This window comes from Mustela nivalis (genome assembly GCF_964662115.1).
Source record: "Mustela nivalis genome assembly, contig: HAP1_SCAFFOLD_2709, whole genome shotgun sequence".
In the NCBI taxonomy this organism is placed as follows: Eukaryota; Metazoa; Chordata; class Mammalia; order Carnivora; family Mustelidae; genus Mustela; species Mustela nivalis.
Genome location: NW_028133956.1, coordinates 35799 through 50624, shown reverse-complemented (window position 1 = coordinate 50624; position 14826 = coordinate 35799). Strand labels below are relative to the sequence as shown.

The 14826-nt window shown below is 48.3% G+C and overlaps 1 protein-coding gene across 10 annotated transcripts; it reads right to left on the bottom strand.

Annotated features, from left to right (window-relative positions):
• Positions 1-607: 607 nt before the first annotated feature.
• LOC309858516 (tubulin monoglycylase TTLL3-like) lies at positions 608-14117 on the bottom strand. Of its 10 annotated transcripts, none has more exons than XM_082751202.1 (9): positions 12118-12601; positions 11866-11957; positions 8909-9074; positions 8670-8806; positions 7283-7411; positions 6434-6548; positions 5625-5723; positions 4153-4348; positions 608-932 (listed from the first exon to the last, which is right to left on the bottom strand). In XM_082751202.1, the coding sequence occupies exons 1-9, from the start codon at positions 12512-12514 to the stop codon at positions 653-655; spliced, it is 1611 nt and encodes a 536-aa protein (XP_082607328.1). In that variant the 5' UTR covers positions 12515-12601; the 3' UTR covers positions 608-652. The 10 variants fall into 10 exon arrangements, with proteins under 10 accessions (XP_082607328.1, XP_082607326.1, XP_082607329.1 ...); XM_082751200.1 differs by having other exon boundaries at positions 611-932; positions 8909-9077; XM_082751203.1 differs by having other exon boundaries at positions 614-932; positions 8909-9077; positions 12154-12601.
• Positions 14118-14826: the final 709 nt, after the last annotated feature.

The following is a 14826-nucleotide window of genomic DNA, read 5'->3' as shown; positions in this document are numbered from 1 at the left end:
CAAAAATAGTATTTGGAAGAATCTGGAACTCTCTTTTCCACATCTTGTGAGTCCTTAACCAGATTTTTCAGGCTGGGCTAGTGCAGCACCCCAGCTTGCTGGCTCTCCTGTTATAGCTCCTCCCATTGGGCTGAGCAGCCAGAATAATAGCTAAAAATAATAGCACTGACATAGCAGTTACTATGGAAAAGCACATATTATACTTACTTAAAACTAGGTAATACTAGTTCCATTTACCAAATGATGAAATGAGGTAGAGAAGAGGTTAACTATCCTGCCCAAAGTCTTACAGATAGTAGGAGGCAAAGTCTGGACTTGACCTGATGTAGTCTGGCTCTCAGCATCCACATCCTTAATACTATGCTACTTCACAAGGATGCACTGGTCAAATCAGAGAGCCCTTAGATGACAGGCTACAAGTATCACCAGACCCACTTAAAGCATTAACCCAACTCTGACAGCAGGAGAGGAGACGACAATATCATCACAGCAGCCAACATTTATGGGGTGATTACTCTGTGTTAGGGGCCATGCTGAGCTTTAGACACACCACCTCATTTAATCCTCACCTCACATGTTATGATCATCCCTCACAGGTGAAGGAACTGAGATTCAGAGAGGTGATGTAACTTGTTCAAGGTCACACAGCATGTTAGTAGCAAAGCTGGGATTCAAACCCATGCAGTTTGGCCCCAATACAGCTTGCACTATTAACCTCCCTGGCCTCTAGTTGGATAGGCAGGCTGTAGGGCACTGGTGTAGGAAGCAGGGGCTTACTCCCACCTCGTCCTCGGGACTTGGCTCCCGGCTTCACGATCCAGATGTTGCGATCTCCTTCCATGTCCATCTGGGGCACCACAGCCCGCAGCCGCTGCAGGATGTCCTCACAGCGCTGGACCTGAGCGTCAAGGTGCCTGAGTTCTGCCCCCTCGCTGTGGGGAGATGATGGGACATGGGCAGGGCTGAGTCTGGGGGCAGTCTGGTGGACAAGGCAAGAGGAGACAAGAACCCAACCCCCGGCCATGGTCCAAGCCAGGGTCACACCTTTCCCTAACAGATGCAGATAGGTCTCCTCTAAACCTTCATCCCACCCTCAAGCTGTCCCGCAAATTCTAACCAGCCCAGGGAGCCATCTGAGAGTGCTGAAATAGAAGAGACAGGGAACATTCCACATTTCACATGCTGTCCCACTCCACCATCTGTCACCTCCCTTCCATTACCATAAAACTGCCTTTTGGCAGAATTTAATCACACCAGCATCTGATCATGAGGCACCACTATCTGCCAGGCACGGTGCTAGGGGCTTCACATACATCATCACTAACCCTCCCTATGGCCCTGCCAAGGAGGCATTACTGGTCCCATTTTGGAGAAGTGTCAACTGAAGCTGGAAAGGTTCAGAGATTTGTTCAAGGCCACATACTGAGTTCAGTGGCTGAGCCAGGATGCAAACTCTGTCCTGCTTGATTCCCCCAACCATAGGTACTTTTTGGGGTTCAGAGGAACCCCAAATCTGGGCTGACAACTGGTTGATAGGTAGATCCTTTCCTGTTCTAATTCTTTCCCAGCACATCTGCATCACACAGCCCCTTGCCTTGTCTCTCTTCTCATCACTTACCACCCACACCTATGCTTATTTGGCTGCTGTCTGTCTCCCTTCACTAGAGTCTAAGCTCCAGAAGAGTAGGAACATTGGTAAGCGTTTCCCTTCCCCCAGCAGTATACTGTTACGTGTTCTCGATGAAGTCTGTTGGCTGGATGAATGGTTGCCTGCCTCAGCACTGGGCTGTCAGATAAAGGTTCATGGACAAAGAGGGACTCTGTTCCCTACAGGACACAAATGTCCTGACCTAAACTAAGTCATGGAATACCCTAGAGGGCAGCCTCATCCACACCCTCCCATTCCTCTCCCTCTGACTGAATAGGCAGGAAGCTTCTATTAAATGCTAATCCCCCTTCACATCTTGCCTTAAGAATGTTCCAGCACGAAGAACTTCCAGTTCTTATACTAAGGAGGCAGCAGCACCCAGTGGGGCAGCACCAGGAGCAGTGACAGCAGCCAGATGGAGGGGGACTTGTCAAGGGCTCTTAGGAATACTCGCACCTAAGCCCTGACCCTTCGATTTCCAGAGGGTATGCTGGAAACCTTTCTGTGGGCCATGACATAGAGAATCTACTCAGTAAACCTGTGATTTGGCCCAGGAAACTGTCATATGAGGATGGCAGGGGTATGTGCAATTTGAAAAAATACATAAGATATGACAATGTGATTTTTGTATTTAACAACAATGAAAACAAGCAATCAGTATGTTTGTGGGAAGTCAATCTTGATAAAAACCTGACTGGTGAGTCATGGATTTGTTTCAAAAGTGAAAACACAGCAGTAAATATTGAATGAATTAACAAAAACTAATCATCTATAACTTCTGTGAGTGAATCACTTAACACTATACATGTCATATGATGTAATTTAAAAATTTTTTAAAAGATTTTACTTACTTATTTGACAGAGAGAGTCTGAGAGAGCACAAGCAGGAAGAGCAGCAGAGGCAGAGGGGAAAGCAGACTCCCTGCTGAGCAGGGAGCCCAATGTGGGACTCTATCCCAGGACCTTAGGATCATGACGCAAGCTGAAGGCAGACGCTTAAACAACTGAGCCACCCAGGTGCCCCTAAAAATTATGTTTGACAAATGTTCCCAAAGCAAAATTTTTTTTTCAAGTAAGCTCTGTGCTCATCGTGGGGCTTGAACTCACAACCCCAAGACCAAGAGTCACATGCTCTAGCAACTGAGCCAGCCAGGCATCCTTATAAGATGTAGTATTTTATGTATCCCGACTTTTGAGAAGTGCCTATGGCCCTCTAGAACTTGGCCCCCCCATCTACAACTACAAAGGATTCATGTTCTTTACACCTAATGTTCTAGCTCGGTCTTGTAATTCTTAGTTTAAGAAGGGTAGCTTTTCTGGTATTTTTCTGATAGTTAAGGGGAAAGTATAGGGTCATCTAGTTTTTAATTTCTAACATTTAAAAAGATACAAATGAATTATTTATCAATGATGCAGGTTTGCTCAGCATGTCATTCATTCAAAGTTCACTTATCAGTTCTTTAGTCTCTCCTATCAAAACCAGCAAGTCTGCCCATTCCTTCCTATTACTACCGCAGGCCCTTAGCACTCCCACCTGGCTTGCCGCAAGCCTCCCCACTTGGCTGTTTATCCCCTTGAAGACAGGGATTATACTTTATTTTTGGAGCCTGGCACCATGCTGGGCATATAGGAAGTGCTCAATAAATGCTGGATGTTCTCTTGCCTTCTGAGCACTTCTTCCCTTCTCTCTCCTGCACACCTCTGCTAAATGGAATCCCAGTCTCAATTCCCTTCCTCTGATCAAGAACCTTTTCCCAGAGTGTCTTCCGAAAATATAGTCCCTCAGGATGCCTGTGGAGGGGTGGAGGGGGTGGGGGGTCACATAATAACAGGATATATATTGTACCCATATCTCTCTTGGAGGTTAACACCACACACAGGTTCTGGTAAGTCCTGCATCAAGGAATTAATTAACTTTGCTTAACCCAATGTGTTCCAAATGTAATGGACCACAAAAGTCTTTCTTTCATAAAATCGATTTCTGTCCTGCAGAACTAAGTATCCCATGCAACACACTTTGGGAAACACTGGCCTCCAGAATAAAACCCAAACAACTTAATAGATTCTCATTTTGTGAGTAAATACTGAGTCTATGCAGAGCACATAACACAGATTATCCTGTCTAATCCTACCTTTGAGTTAGACATTATTTTAAAATCTATTTTCCATGTGCAAAGTAAAGCTCAGAAAGATTAGTGATGTTGCCAAGGTCAAAGAGCTTGGAAGCTGCCAAGTCAGGACTATCTGATAGGGCTGGCCATGATCTTAGTCATTATGCTAAACTGAGATTCAGGAAGAATCTCAGAAGAATCTTAGAAGAATCTACCATGAAGGCAGTGGGATTCCCTGAGAATTCTTGAGCAGAAGCAGCAGGGCAAACAAAAGGGGTAGGTCTGTGGAAGAGAGAGGGGCTACACTACATATGCATCAGCTCAGAATGCAGAAGCCCTGAGAACAAGGGGAACCAGCCCACAGCCCACTGTCCTAGCTGCAGAGGTACTCACTGAACCACTTGGTAGTAGCGCTGGAGGAAGATGGACCAGCCCTCAGGGCTGAGGTACAGCGGCGCCCCCAGGTCCTTGTCGATGTCCATGTGAGCCAGGTTACTAAGGTGCTCTTCACAGGCACACAGAGCCTCGTCCACAAACTCCGGGGACACCGTCACTGGCTTTTTCTCCTGTTTCTTGGGCTGCTTGTCTCCTGAAGATAGGAAGGGACCTGTCACTAACCGACAGACAAGGCATAGAACATGACACATGCCACAGCCCCCACTGCTCCAAGGCCTGTCATTTACACGAGGCCTTACCTTGCATACACCTGAGGCTCAGCACACACCTGTATCTCCTACTGTCCTGGGACCTGTCACTTACCTGAGGGTTTGTTCTAAATTCCCCCGTGACCCTAGTACTCACCCTCACTGTCCCAGGGCCTGTCATCCACTTGAGGTTCCACCCTAAATATTCCAGAGCTTCTCAGCCCCTGTAGCCCCAGCACACACCTGCAGCCTCTCTGTTCCTGGGACCTCTGACACTCCTGAGGCCCTTGTGTCCCTGATCCTGGCACACAACAATCTTCTTTGTACCTGACACACCCAGGAGATAGCAATGGAGAGGTCTCTCTCTGGAAGAGGCAGGATTTTCCTCCATCCAGTAGAGCTGTCCCTTATTTCCCCTGACACCATGGCCCTTAGATTATAGGATGGGAACTCTGAGGTAGGAGCTAAGTTCAGAGACAGAAAGGGAGAGCAAGCAATGGGTTGGGACAACATGCAGTAGGGGATTCTCTGTGTCCCCCTTCACAAGGCACAGGGGGTCCTCAGGCCACGTGAAACTACACGGTTCCACTACTTCTTCCTCCTCAGAGATGTGAGCTCCCCACAGGCAGGGATGGACCACGTCTTCTTAGTCTGTCCTCTCCATAGTGCTCGGCCACAACATGCCAGGCCCATGGAGGGCTGAATGATGCAAAGGATTGATTAACAAATGAATCAGAAGACAGATGGGAGGGTGGCTGGGAGAAGAGATGAATGGGTGGGCTGGAAGATACATGGGCAGTGGATAGGAGAATCCCTAAAAGCAGCGGGACAGATGGGTAGGTGGATTTGTGGGAGGGTAGGTACAAAGATGGAGGAGTAGACAGATTCATGAGGAGTGTGGAGTATGGAGCTGAGAGAAGGTATGTGAATGAAGAGATCAATAGTAGGGGGATAGGTGGGGTGATGGGTGACTGGATGGATGGATGGCAGGGGGTGAATGTGAGCCGAGTGGGTAGGAATAGGTGAATAGGAAGTTAGATGGATGAGAAGATGGATGGACGGACAATTGGAGGGAGGGGGTAGGTGTAGGGATGGGTGGGTGGGAAGGGGTGATGGAGGAGATCATTGTGGCTAATACAGAGATAGATGTATACATAAACAGGTGGATGGGTGAGAAGATAAAAATAATAGGTGGGGAGTGAGGGTAACTGTAGTACTTGCCTGGGGCCTCTTCCTCTTCTGCCTGGATAGAGTATGACTTCCATTCGGACTTTACCACCAGCTTGAGAACGTTGCGGGCAGCTGTCAGCCAGAAGTCCTCTGCTCCCAGGGCAGGGGATACCCTGCTCAGCCCCTAGGCTCGAAGCCTGTTCTGGTTCCGGAACCTGATCATAACCTGCCCCATTTTGGATCCGGAACCTAACTACCTTCTGACTCTACACTCTGGGGTTAGAACCTGGCTCCTGTTCAGTTGTAGAACCAGGCCTAGAATCTGACATGGCTCATATTCTGCCTTCAGAATCTTGCCTGAACCTGTTGTCTCATTTCCCCCTTCTGTTCCTGATCCACTTTTGGTAACTTATTCTAGCCTGAGAACCAGACCTGAGCATAAAAACTATGTCAGGTTTGGAGATGAATTTAGACCTAATATCTAATCTGTACACAAATTCTGACCTGAATTTTAGAATGGAAACTCTTCCACCTTTAGGAACCCAAAGTTTAGACCCTTTTCTAGATTTGGAACCCTGTCTAGCCAGTGGAATTTGACATAGGCCTGGAACATACTGTGGGCTCCAAACTCAATCCATTGACCAACTTTTAGAACCTGCTTTAGGATGCAGTCTAAGCTATCTAAGCTCTTCTGGAGGTCTGGATTGACCAAGCTAGATAGTTCATTAAGGAAGGCATATTAGGGTAGGGTAGGGGACGGAGGAGGAAATCTGCTGGGTTTGATGAGGGCATAAAGAGAGGCTCGTTTAGCCCTCATGCTTCGGCCTGGGAGTCCAGGCATGGGGCTGGCTTCTCCTTACCTATGAAGGCCTTTTTGTCATCCTCAGCCCCCAGGCGGTAGCAGCGTGGAAAGAAGGAGTCAGCATCAGCCTCATCAAACCACGGCAAATTCCGGAGATTGAGACATAGACCCACCTATGGAGTTAGCTGCTGAGGGGGCATAGTGGGACTTGCCCAGACACCTCCAAGGGACTCCCCACATTCAGTACACACCCAGACAGCTCAGGGAGACTCTACTTGAGTGTTCTCAGAGCCTCTGCCACACTTGCTAGGCCTGACTCACTCATATCCGTCTCCATGTGTATGCCCACGCAGTTTGCCCTACCAAGAATGCCCCACACCCCTCCTATCCATCCTTTCACATTCTTAAAGAACTGCCTCCTCTGGGAAGCCTCCCCAGCCCACAACAATAACATAATAGCATGTTCCAATAATAAAGCCCTTCATTCTTGCCACAACCCTATAAGGTAAGTCCTACTGGTGTTCTCATTTAAAGACAAGGAAACTAAGGCCAGAAGTGAAGTCACTTGTTAATAAACCCAGATGGGACAGAATGGATCCAGCAGCCAGATATCCCTTGCTTAAGTGGTAAGGACTCTATTGTTTACGGTCATTAGACTTGGTGTTTTTCTGGCTCCAGATCCTATTTGGATCCTGGAGTCTATTTTAATCATTATGCCTACATGTGCCAGACATGCTGCAGGGGCTGGATTCGAACTCAGGCTGCCTGATTCCAAATCCCACTGAATCATATACCTCTCTGCCTCCTGAGAACTCTCTTTTCCTGACAAGGAAAGCAGTCAGTGGAGTTGTCAGCCCAAGGGCTAATGGTTTAGAAGCTGCCATGCCCACTCCCCTGGGGAACCCACCTTTGTGGTAAAGGAGCCAGCCCGGGCATAGTGGTTTATCATTTGATCCTTGGAGAGGAAGCGACAGTCCAGCACATCCCGCCGAGTGGTCCAGATGAAATAGGGAACCTCATTCCGAACCATGCGGGACTAAGGAGATCCAAGGAGACAGGGGAGGCTGGGGTGGGCAGCCCAGGGCCTGAGGAAACTTCTCCCCGGCCTGTTGAGTAGGGTGGGAGTATGGAAGGAGAAGATGCTTCCGAGGTGGCCTCTAGCCCCCACCCCATCTTTACATGTGTTAAAAAGACATCTCTTCCTCCAGAGCACACACTTGTGAGCAGAAAAGAGGCTGACTTACAGAACTCCTTTTGGTCAGGTGCCCCTACAGTGACTAAGCCACACAACTGAATGCCGCCCCTTTGTTTTGGCCCATGGCTATCAGTGACTTGCTCAGTGGCAGGACAGTGACTCCAGGCTGATGGGCACATGTGACAAAGGTTCTCTCAGGGTTCTTCCACCCCATCATTCCCACAGCTCTGGGAGGTAGGATTACTCACAGGCAATGACATTACATGCCAGGCCCTGTTCTAAGTGCTTTTCTTCCTTTCTTTTAAATGCTTTTTTTTTTTAAGATTTTATTTATTTATTTGACAGACAGAGATCACAAGTAGGCAGAGAGGCAGGCAGAGAGCGGGTGGGGGAGGCAGGCTCCCTCCTGAGCAGAGAGACCGATGCAGGGCTTGATCCCAGGACCCTGGGATCATGACCTGAGATGAAGGCAGAGGCTTAACTCAAAGAGCCACCCAGGAAACCCTCCTTTTAAGTGCCTTTGACATCAATTCACGTAATCCTCAGCACGAAGTAGGTGCTACTATTATCCCCTTTCACAGATAAGGGAATTGAGGCACTGGGAGGGCAGGTGACTTGTCCAAGAGCCCACATAGTTGAGCCATATAAAATTGCCAGTGTACAGTCTTTTCTGACATACAAAAATGGCAATTTGGTATGTTCAGCTTAGTAAGTGGTGGTGCCAAGATCCAAAGCTAAGTGTCCTCACTTTGATACAGAGGTGTCCTCACCTCCACATCATCACATCAGCCCTTTCAGAGCTTTTTAAGCCCTTCCTTCCAGGCTTCACTTGCCAAGGGCAGAGGAAGGATGTGAAATATAGGGTTTTATTTAGAAGGGGGAATTACCAGGTGTGGAGGTTATGCTAGCTTCTGGTATAACCTAGCAGGATTCTGATCCCAGTCCAGCCTTGTCTGAGCTCCTCTGTGCCCCTCACCACTCTCCTGGCCCATCCAGTCCTTATAGAAGCAATCCGTTTTTAGTGCGGATAGGGAAAATGAGGACCAGAGAACTCCTCACCCTCTCAGCCCCTCCCTACCAGCCCCCCAGGGGCCCTCACCATCAGAGCATGTGTCCCATCTAGGTCATCAAATTCCAGGAAATCATCAAAGTCAAACAGCTGTGGTGGCCGAAATGCCTCGTCCTCTTCTTCATCCTCTGTGGATGTAGAGCCCCGGCCTGGTGAGGCTCCTGTCCCTGCCCCATAGACCCATACCAAAGTCTCAACCCTGGGAGAGCAAGAACCAAAGGAAAGGGATTCAGGAGGGGCATCCTGTAGAAAGGGATGGAACGGCTTACCATCCTCAGTGGTGTCACTGTCACCGATTACCGAGCTATCCAGATCCTTCTGGGGTGGTGGCAGAACGGTGCCCGAGTGATGGACCATCTTCTTCTCCACCCAGCCTCTCCGGCGCAAGAGGCACCGTATCACTGGGTAGCGCCCTTGGATCATAAAGATCTTTTTCTGCTGTAAGGTGAGAGGAGGACACTTGGTCAGTATCATCCAAGCTCCAGACCATGGGTGAACAAGTTCTGGTTTCTGCCTTCAGGAAATTTTTACGTTCCAGCAGGGAAGATAGATTATAACCAAACAGGGAAAATAAACACGAATAGTTAATAGTTATAATGGTAAGAGCTAACAATTGTTGTGTACCTACTGTACACTGCTTAGTTTATATATACTACTAACAATGATATGTATTTTTTTATTATTTTTAAAAAAGATTTTATTTATTTATTTGACAGCGAGAGAGGGAATACAAGCAGGGGGAGTGGGATAGGGATAAGCAGGCTTCTCACTGATCAAGGAGCCCAATGTGTGGCTCAATCCCACAACCCTGGGATCATGATCTGAGCCGAAGGTAGACGCTTAACGACTGAGCCACCCAGGCACTTCAATAATATGTATTTTTTAAAAAGATTTATTTATTTGAGGGGTGCCTGGGTGGCTCAGTGGGTTAAAGCCTCTGCCTTCAGCTCATGTCATGATCCCAGAGTCCTGGGATCGAGCCCCACGTTGGGTTCTCTGCTCAGCAGGGAGCCTGCTTCCTCTTCTCTCTCTGCCTGCTTCTCTGCCTACTTGTGATCTCCCTCTCTCTATCAAATAAATAAAATCTTTTTAAAAATTTATTTATTTGAGAGAGACAGAGACAGAGAAAGCATGAGCAGGGGTACAGAGGGAAAGGGAAAGAATCTCAAGCAGACTCTGCACTGAGTCGGAAGCCCAATGTGGGGTTCAGTCTCACGACACTGAGATCATGTCCTGAGCTGAAACCAAGAGTTGGACACTTAACTGAATGCACCACCCAGGTGCCCCCATAGTATGTATTTTTTTAAGGATTTTATTTATTTATTTGACAGACAGAGATCACAAGTAGGCAGAGAGGCAGGCAGAGAGAGAGGGGGAAGCAAGCTCCCTGCTGAGCAGAGAGCCTGATGCAGGGCTCGATCCCAGGACCCTGAGATCATGACCTGAGCTGAAGGCAGAGGCTTTAACCCACTGAGCCACCCAAGCGCCCCTAATATGTATTTTTAATAGGTGCTATCTCCCCATTTAACTTATTATGAAACAGAGGCATAGAGAGGTTGAGTAGTTTGGCTACACAGTGATTAAGTGAAAGAGCAAGGACTAAAATCCAGATTGGGTTGCTCCCACAACTGGATACTCAATGGGGACTCACAATAAAAGTACATACATGGGAAGGGTAAAAAGCAACCAGGAGTATACAGAGTTGGGCAAATGGCAGTTCCGGCAGAGGGAAAAGCATGTGCAAAGATCTTGAGTCTTTGAGGTCAGAAGAAATTGGAAGGAAGCCAGTGAGAATGGGGTGTGAAAAACAAGGGGACGACTGAGGAAGCTTGTAGCAGCTAGACTGTGGAAGGCCCTGCAGGCCTTGAACAGACTGGGATTTTATATTAAGAGCAGCATGAAGCAGGGAGAAGGGTTAGAAAGCTGTTACAAAATTAAATAAAATTAAATAAATAAAGGGGCGCCTGGGTGGCTCAGTGGGTTAAGTCGCTGCCTTCGGCTCGGGTCATGATCTCAGGGTCCTAGGATCGAGTCCCGCATCGGGCTCTCTGCTCAGCAGGGAGCCTGCTTCCTCCTCTCTCTCTCTGCCTGCCTCTCTGCCTACTTGTGATCTCTCCTGTCAAATAAATAAATAAAAATCTTTAAAAAAAAAATTAAATAAATAAAATAAAAATAAATAAATTAAATTAATAAGATAAAAATAAATAAAATTAAATAAAATAAAAGGCTGTTGTGATTTGTGCAGGAGAAAAACCTCAATAGCTAAAATGAGGGTGAAAATGTGGAGAATGTGACAGAGTAGAGACTTGTTTTGGAAATAGAGGTGACTGGTTTTGCTGATGGAATTAGATGTGTAGAATGTGAACAGAGCGCCTGGCTGGTTCAGTCAATATAGTATGTGACTCTCGATCTTGGGATTGTGAGTTCAAGCCCCATGTTGGGCATAGAGGTTACTTTAAAAAAAAAAAAAAATCATGACTGTCTAGATGTGTGGGTGAATGGACAGAAAGATCATATTTCCAACTTGAACAACTGGTTGATGAGGAAAATGGGAGATTAGGGAGAATGACAGATTTAGGCAGGAAAATCAAAAGTATGGTTTGAGGCATAGGTTTGAAATGGTTCTAAGTTCTCTCTGGGTGAAGATATCAAGTAGGGGGCTAGATCTAAGCAATGTGTAGTTAATGGAGAGACTGGGCTGGAAGGGGCACCTAGAGGGCACAGCACATTTACTGGACTCACAGTCAAGGAGACAGGTGTGGAGAGGGATCCAGGAAAGCTCCAAGGATCCTTCAAAGGCAACTGTAAAGCAGCAACCACGGAGGGAGAAAGGAAAGCTAGGTGTATGCAGACAGCCAAGGGGTAAGGGTATGTAAAGCAATAGTGTAGAGTGACACGAGGTACCGGACCGAGATTAGGACAGAAAAGGGGCTGCTGGATTTGCCTCCTTGGAGGTCATGAGTGACCTTGACTAGAGTGGTTCCCCATGGTAATGGGAAAGGCTAGGAACCAGAGTGGTAAGAGCTGAAGGGGTGAATGCCAGGTAAAGAAGTTAGTTACACAATTCCGCCAGAAAGGGTACTGAAAACTTTGGAATATTTTAAAATGGGTGTGGGATCAAGGTTTTTGGTTTTCTCTGTTTTTAAAGGATGTAAGAAGACAGTTCAGGGAGGCAGGCTAAGCCACTCTGCGGGCCCTTTCAAGACACCCCCCAGCACCCTCCAACCTTGACAGCTCTCTCCACGTGGATTCTGGCGTTTCTGAGCCGGCCCATGTGGTGAGATGACTTGGAGAATCCTCGCCAGAGGACAAGGGAACCTGCAGAAAGATGCAGAGTAGGGATGGGGCAGGCTGGAGGCTCAGCCTAGTCTCTCCCGGCCTCCGATGACCACACTCCTTTCTCCGCTCTTCATCCGGAGCCCACACTCTCCCGACCTCTTATTCCCTCCAACCCAAGTCTTCTTTTTCTTGCAACCACCTCCGGCCACGATGGGCGGGCGGCAACGGGCCTCACCGTCCCGCGACTGGCCATAATCTGGGGCCGGGGTGTGCAGGGACCCGAGGGGGCAGAGATCCGCGGCGCTCTGGGCGTGGGTGCCTTGGGCCTGAGACTCGAAGGCGTGGCCTAGGCGGCGGGCAGAGGCTAGGCTGCGGGCCCGGCGTTTACCTCCTGCGCGAACCCCCTCGGGACAGGCAGAGGCGGGCCCCGGCCAAGGCAGCGGGTCGGCAGGCGGGAACTCGGAGTGGCACGCCCAGGGCCATGGGGCTGGGGAACTGGCGCGGCCGCCCTCTTGACGGTACCAGGCGGCGGAACCCTGATGTGCGACCCCTAGCTCCCCCGCGCTCAGGAGCAGCGGCGCGCCGGGGCCCTGCATGCGCCCCTCGCTGCGCGCGCCCCCGCCCCCAGCGCGTGAGAGCCCTCCTCCCCCTCTGCGCGCCGCCTCCTCTCAGGGTAGCAGGGCCCTACGTTCCGAGGCCCCGCCTCCTGTTTGCTGTTGCCCAGGAAACCATTCCCTTGGCACAATCGGAGAGTGGGTTCGGGTACTCCCTCCAGCGGGCTTAAATCCGGACCGCTAAGCAAGGGTACCTAAGGTGGAAGCCTGGAGCACTGTGCTGCCAGTTAATTTCAGCATCATGGTTCCTGTGGCTTGAGTCATTCCATCGTATTTATGGAGAGCAACCGTGCTAGGCAGTGGCCTAGGGGCTGGAGACTAGAAGCTAGAAATGATCCCTGACCTCATGTTGCTTACAGCCCAGTGGAGGGGAGACAAAAAAGCAAGCAACAAAGGAATAAAAGAGCTGTAGGTAAGGGCAATGAACAAGCAGCAAACCAACCAGAAAAGGGACATACTTAAGAAAAAAATGACCTTTCTGAAGAGGTGACATTTAGGCTGAAGCCTATGCAAAGGAGCTCAGAAATTGGCTAGTGAAGAGGGGTAGGAATATCAATCCAGACAGGAAAGTCTCAGCAACACCCCTGAGAAGGGAAAGAATCCTTCCCTGGAACTAAGATGTAGGCAGTGTGGCTGGAGCCTGGTGAGGGTGCGCTAGATCTGCAGGGCCTGGCGGATGGGCCTAGGGTAAGGTTCCTTGGGGCTGATCTGAAAACCAGGGCAGTGTATGGGGAAACAATGAGAAAGTAGAGTGCAGCACTCTCTCCCTGCCCTCCATAACTAAAAATAGAAAAACAGATTGCTTGAGCCAATCGCAGAAAAATGTAACGGAACAGTTAGGTGCAGCCCTCAAGACTGTAAGTAAACTTTTTGGAGGCAGTAGCAAAGTATGATCTTCCAAAGTCATAAGTAACATAAAGCTCCAAAATGTTAATTCGCCTAAAATCACATAGCAGAGCCAGCACTGGAATTCAGTTCTGACCGCAAAATCCCACTCTTCAACATAAACATTATTTAACATAACTATATATTACCACTCAGGTAATGGGTCATAAAAGCACCCTAAGAACAATTTGAGGTGAAAATTCCAGCAGTGCTCATTCAGAGTGCAGGTAAGAAAGTACTCTGGTCTGAGAACCCAGCTTTGTTATCAGGTAGATCTGCCAGTAGAGTGAGGGTGAGTCCTCAACCTCACTGTCCAGCCAGTCTCAATCTGAGATCGCTCTTCTCAACTCCTGACCACACCTTGTTGGAGACTGGGCTTCCCAAAAGACATGCCCCCAGAAGAGGGTAGGCTGATTGGCAACCATCCAGTCCTCCTCATTAGCCTGCAAATCTAGTTGTTAGGGGCTCTGGATCCTGGGAGATGGATCTGTGACAAACAGCTGGCTCACCCAGGCAATGCCGTCCTCTGTGGGTTGAGTGAACAGATGCCATACTCTTTTGAACCACCAGCTTCACCGTGAGCACCTTTAACATTCACTGCAAAGTTAAAACATACCCGTGCGCCCAGAGGACACACCTAATTCTGTAAGGCAGGAGGAGGCCGTCACAGGTAGTGTCATAAAGGGGATGATAGCTGTCCAAGTTGCCCCCACCCCAACCCCTCCTCCCTTTAACATTACCTGTCCTCCACCTCAAGAGACTTCTTTGGTGGTCTGGAAAAACCTTTTGAAAAGCTCAGCTCAAAGGCTGAAACTTTTCCTGTCACCCACTTCCATAAATATACCACCTCCCCTCCTGGGTAGACTACCACAGAATCAGTTTGCAAATATAAAACACTTCAGTGCACCTATTTACACATTCAGCTTTCACTATCCACCCCCCAAGTCTCTCCAAGACAGGGATAAGGTCACTCCACCAACCCCCAAGCCTAGTGCAATGGAAATTTTCAGTTTGGATATTGCGCTGGTGGAAAAATCAGCTGTTGTTTATTCAGTACCTATAACACAGTACCATGTCGGCCTGTTCACAGTATCTCCACTTTATGGAATAAGAAACAAGTGCACAGAACATTAGGAACTCACACAAATTCAGCCTCAGGACTTGAGCACCGTGTTTGTTCTTTGTTTTTTTTTTAACTTTAAGGAGTCACCAAGGTCTAGTGCTGTCCAACAGAACTTTCTCCAGTGATGGAAATGTTCTATTTATGTACTCTCTGACATAGTAGGAATTAGTCATTTGTATTTATTGAGCACCTGAAACACCTCTGGTGGGAATGAGGAAGTGAATTTTAAATGTTTAACTTTAATAATTTAAATAGCCACATGTGCCTAGGGATTATAGACAGAGCC

Coding starts and splice junctions, on each gene's coding strand:
- LOC309858516 (XM_082751200.1), bottom strand. CDS start 12,514: ATGCAGGGCCCCGGCGCGCCGCTGCTCCTGAGCGCGGGGGAGCTAGGG. Junction 8,807..8,908: donor CAGTGACACCACTGAGGATG/GTAAGCCGTTCC, acceptor TCTATGGGGCAG/GGACAGGAGCCTCACCAGGC. Junction 933..4,152: donor CGCTACTACCAAGTGGTTCA/GTGAGTACCTCT, acceptor ATCTCCCCACAG/CGAGGGGGCAGAACTCAGGC.